At 38.2% G+C, this 2,629-nt stretch overlaps 1 protein-coding gene across 1 annotated transcript; it reads right to left on the minus strand.

Annotated features, from left to right (window-relative positions):
* Positions 1-1,389: 1,389 nt before the first annotated feature.
* On the minus strand, positions 1,390-2,328 carry LOC115829414 (olfactory receptor 4E1-like). The gene has a single exon (XM_030793514.1). The coding sequence runs from the start codon at positions 2,326-2,328 to the stop codon at positions 1,390-1,392; it is 939 nt and encodes a 312-aa protein (XP_030649374.1).
* Between the last annotated feature and the right edge of the window lie 301 nt (positions 2,329-2,629).

Consider the following 2,629-nt stretch of genomic DNA (forward strand, 5'->3'; position numbering starts at 1 on the left):
ATCTCTGTTTAATTAACTGTTAGAGGAAAAAAAAACACCCAGACTTTTCAGACTGTCTATCACTCCTCAGTGGAAACTGCGGTGCAATAGTTATTCTCTTGACTTATTCTCTTGACTGTGTAAGTACTCCCACATCAGTCCCTTACTGCTCGCAGGTTCTGTTCACCTACCGTATAGGTTTTCACCTCTTACTCCTAACATATATTAACATATATGCAATAACCTTAATAAATGGCAGACACGTATGTTGCAGAGATAGATTTTCATCGTTACCATTTTTTATGATAATATGCTTCAAGTTTCTATTTTTTGTCTCACTGGGGCTGCCAGAATCCATACTCCTTTCACCAGGTACCTACGTGAATAAGTAAAAGGGGTGATTATAATTCACTTACTTATTTATGATAAACTGAGAATGATTTATTTATTTATTTATTCATTTTTAATAGATGCTTATCTTTTAATGGACGCACACTGAAGGTGGGGAAGAACATAGAAAAACGATTTTGAAGCTATTTTTTTATTTTTTTTATTTTGATACATAATTCACTCTTTTAGGAAGGTAAAATAGTATTCAATGTTTTGATGTACTGTACTCAACTGTAGAAATACTACAATGTTAAAAGGAGTGTTCTGCCATTGCTCATTTGTTGAGCAGTTTTCTACGCACACATCTGCTATCTCTCTCAATATGCCAAGTGAGGATGAACTCACCTTGCTGACTCACAGACAGACCTCCAATACTCTGATCTTCAAAAATAATTATATCAGGAGATCAGTAGCTGAGCTGTAGTGTATCACACTATGGCTACTGCTATGGTAAAAGATTTCATCCAGACTCATAGACTAAACTTTGACCCTGTCACCAGGACTACCGTTTAAGTGTATTCATGCAGTTTTTGTACAAATGGTTTCTTTCTCGCAACCCTGTCGCAACCCAGACTATATCTGCAGAATATCCTCACTGTTATATAACCTGATGTCATTTTAGCCAGAGATATCTTTTTGCAACATGAATTGCCACATAGACCTCACACTTTCCCCTCAGCAGTATTTCTCTTCCATTGATGCTTAGTTTGACAGAAAAGCCAGATACAGGTACAATCTGAATGATTTACTGTTAGCACTGCTTATGGACTGACCATGTTACAAAAGATACTTTTTGTTTTTGATTCATTCTTCATGATTAACTGCATAAGCATAAACTATGTTGCTCAAAAGTGTGACATTTATCATAGTTTGTGTGTGTCACTGTTCGGGTTATCTTCTGTAATTGGGCAAACGGGTTGTGTGACTAAAACAGCGCAAAAAAGCAGAACTACATTTAACAGACAAAGCTAGCTCAATAAGAGAAAGATTTACTACAGTTAAATCTTATGCCCATCTGTGTCAGGGCATCACCTTCTTTGAACTACATATCTGCACCATCACACGTCTGATCTCAGTAGACTGCAGTCCATAGATAACAGGATTTAAAATCCCAGGAACGATGTGAAAGAGAAGGGCCGCCAGTTTTCTATATTCTGCATACTCAGGAAAGCGATGGAGGGTAATTATAACAAACCCAGAAACCAACATAATCAGATATACAGCCAGGTGAGTGCTGCAGGTTTTCAAAGCCCTGCTATTCAATGTTCTGTTCTTACTGGTCAGACAGACAGCAGTAATTTTGATATAGGTCAGTGCAATGCTGCCCATTGAGGAAACAAACAGTAAAACAGTGAATGCCAAACCGTACACATTATTGATGAACACAGGTTCACATGATAATTTGAACAGCGACGCATTATCACAGAAAGGATTCGTTATCATTGTCCTACATCGGTTTAGTCTTAAGGTAAGCCCCAACAAGACAGCGACAAAAAACATTGCCACTCCCCAGGCTGATGCAGTAAGTATGACCACCATTTTGTTGGTCATGATCGTTGAGTATCGTAAAGGGTTGCATATGGCAACGTATCTGTCAAAAGCCATGATCATCAGCACAGTGTGAGAGGTAGTCCCATACATGTGAGTACAGAATGCCTGAACAGCACATTCAGTAATAGTGATATATCGCTCAGATGGCGGCGTGAGAATGTCAACCAACAAGCGAGGAACCATGATAGAGTTCCCAATCACATCGTTGAAAGGCAGGTTACAGAAGAGAATGTACATTGGCTCATGCAGGTTTCTCTCCACTGATATCAGAATGACAATTCCTACATTAGTCACCATGATGATCACGTAGAAGACTAAGAACAACAGAAAAACAGGATACGCGGATTGGGCATTGACCTGCAGTCCTTCAATTTGCAAAATTAAGCTGTTATATGTCATGTTCTCCATCGAGCAGGACAATGGATGAAAGGTTGGAAATAAATCTTTTTAACAAAACTTTCCTTTAAAAGAAGATGAGAGAAGACAGAAAACAGAAAGATCAATAATAAGTTTGAAAAGCAAAGTTAAAATGCCTGTTGAATGACATTCATGTTTTACTGCGTCAGTAATACCCAAATGTAAGCTACAAAGCACTGCAGAAAAATTCTTTAAATATAAGTGACACCCTTTCTTCACCCTTTCTGGTGGTTGAAGTCTAAAGAGAGTCTAGAGAAGCTGATCAGATCTGAAGGCAGATATGCAACAAAAC

Source organism: Chanos chanos, chromosome 16 (assembly GCF_902362185.1).
Source record: "Chanos chanos chromosome 16, fChaCha1.1, whole genome shotgun sequence".
Classification (NCBI taxonomy): domain Eukaryota; kingdom Metazoa; phylum Chordata; class Actinopteri; order Gonorynchiformes; family Chanidae; genus Chanos; species Chanos chanos.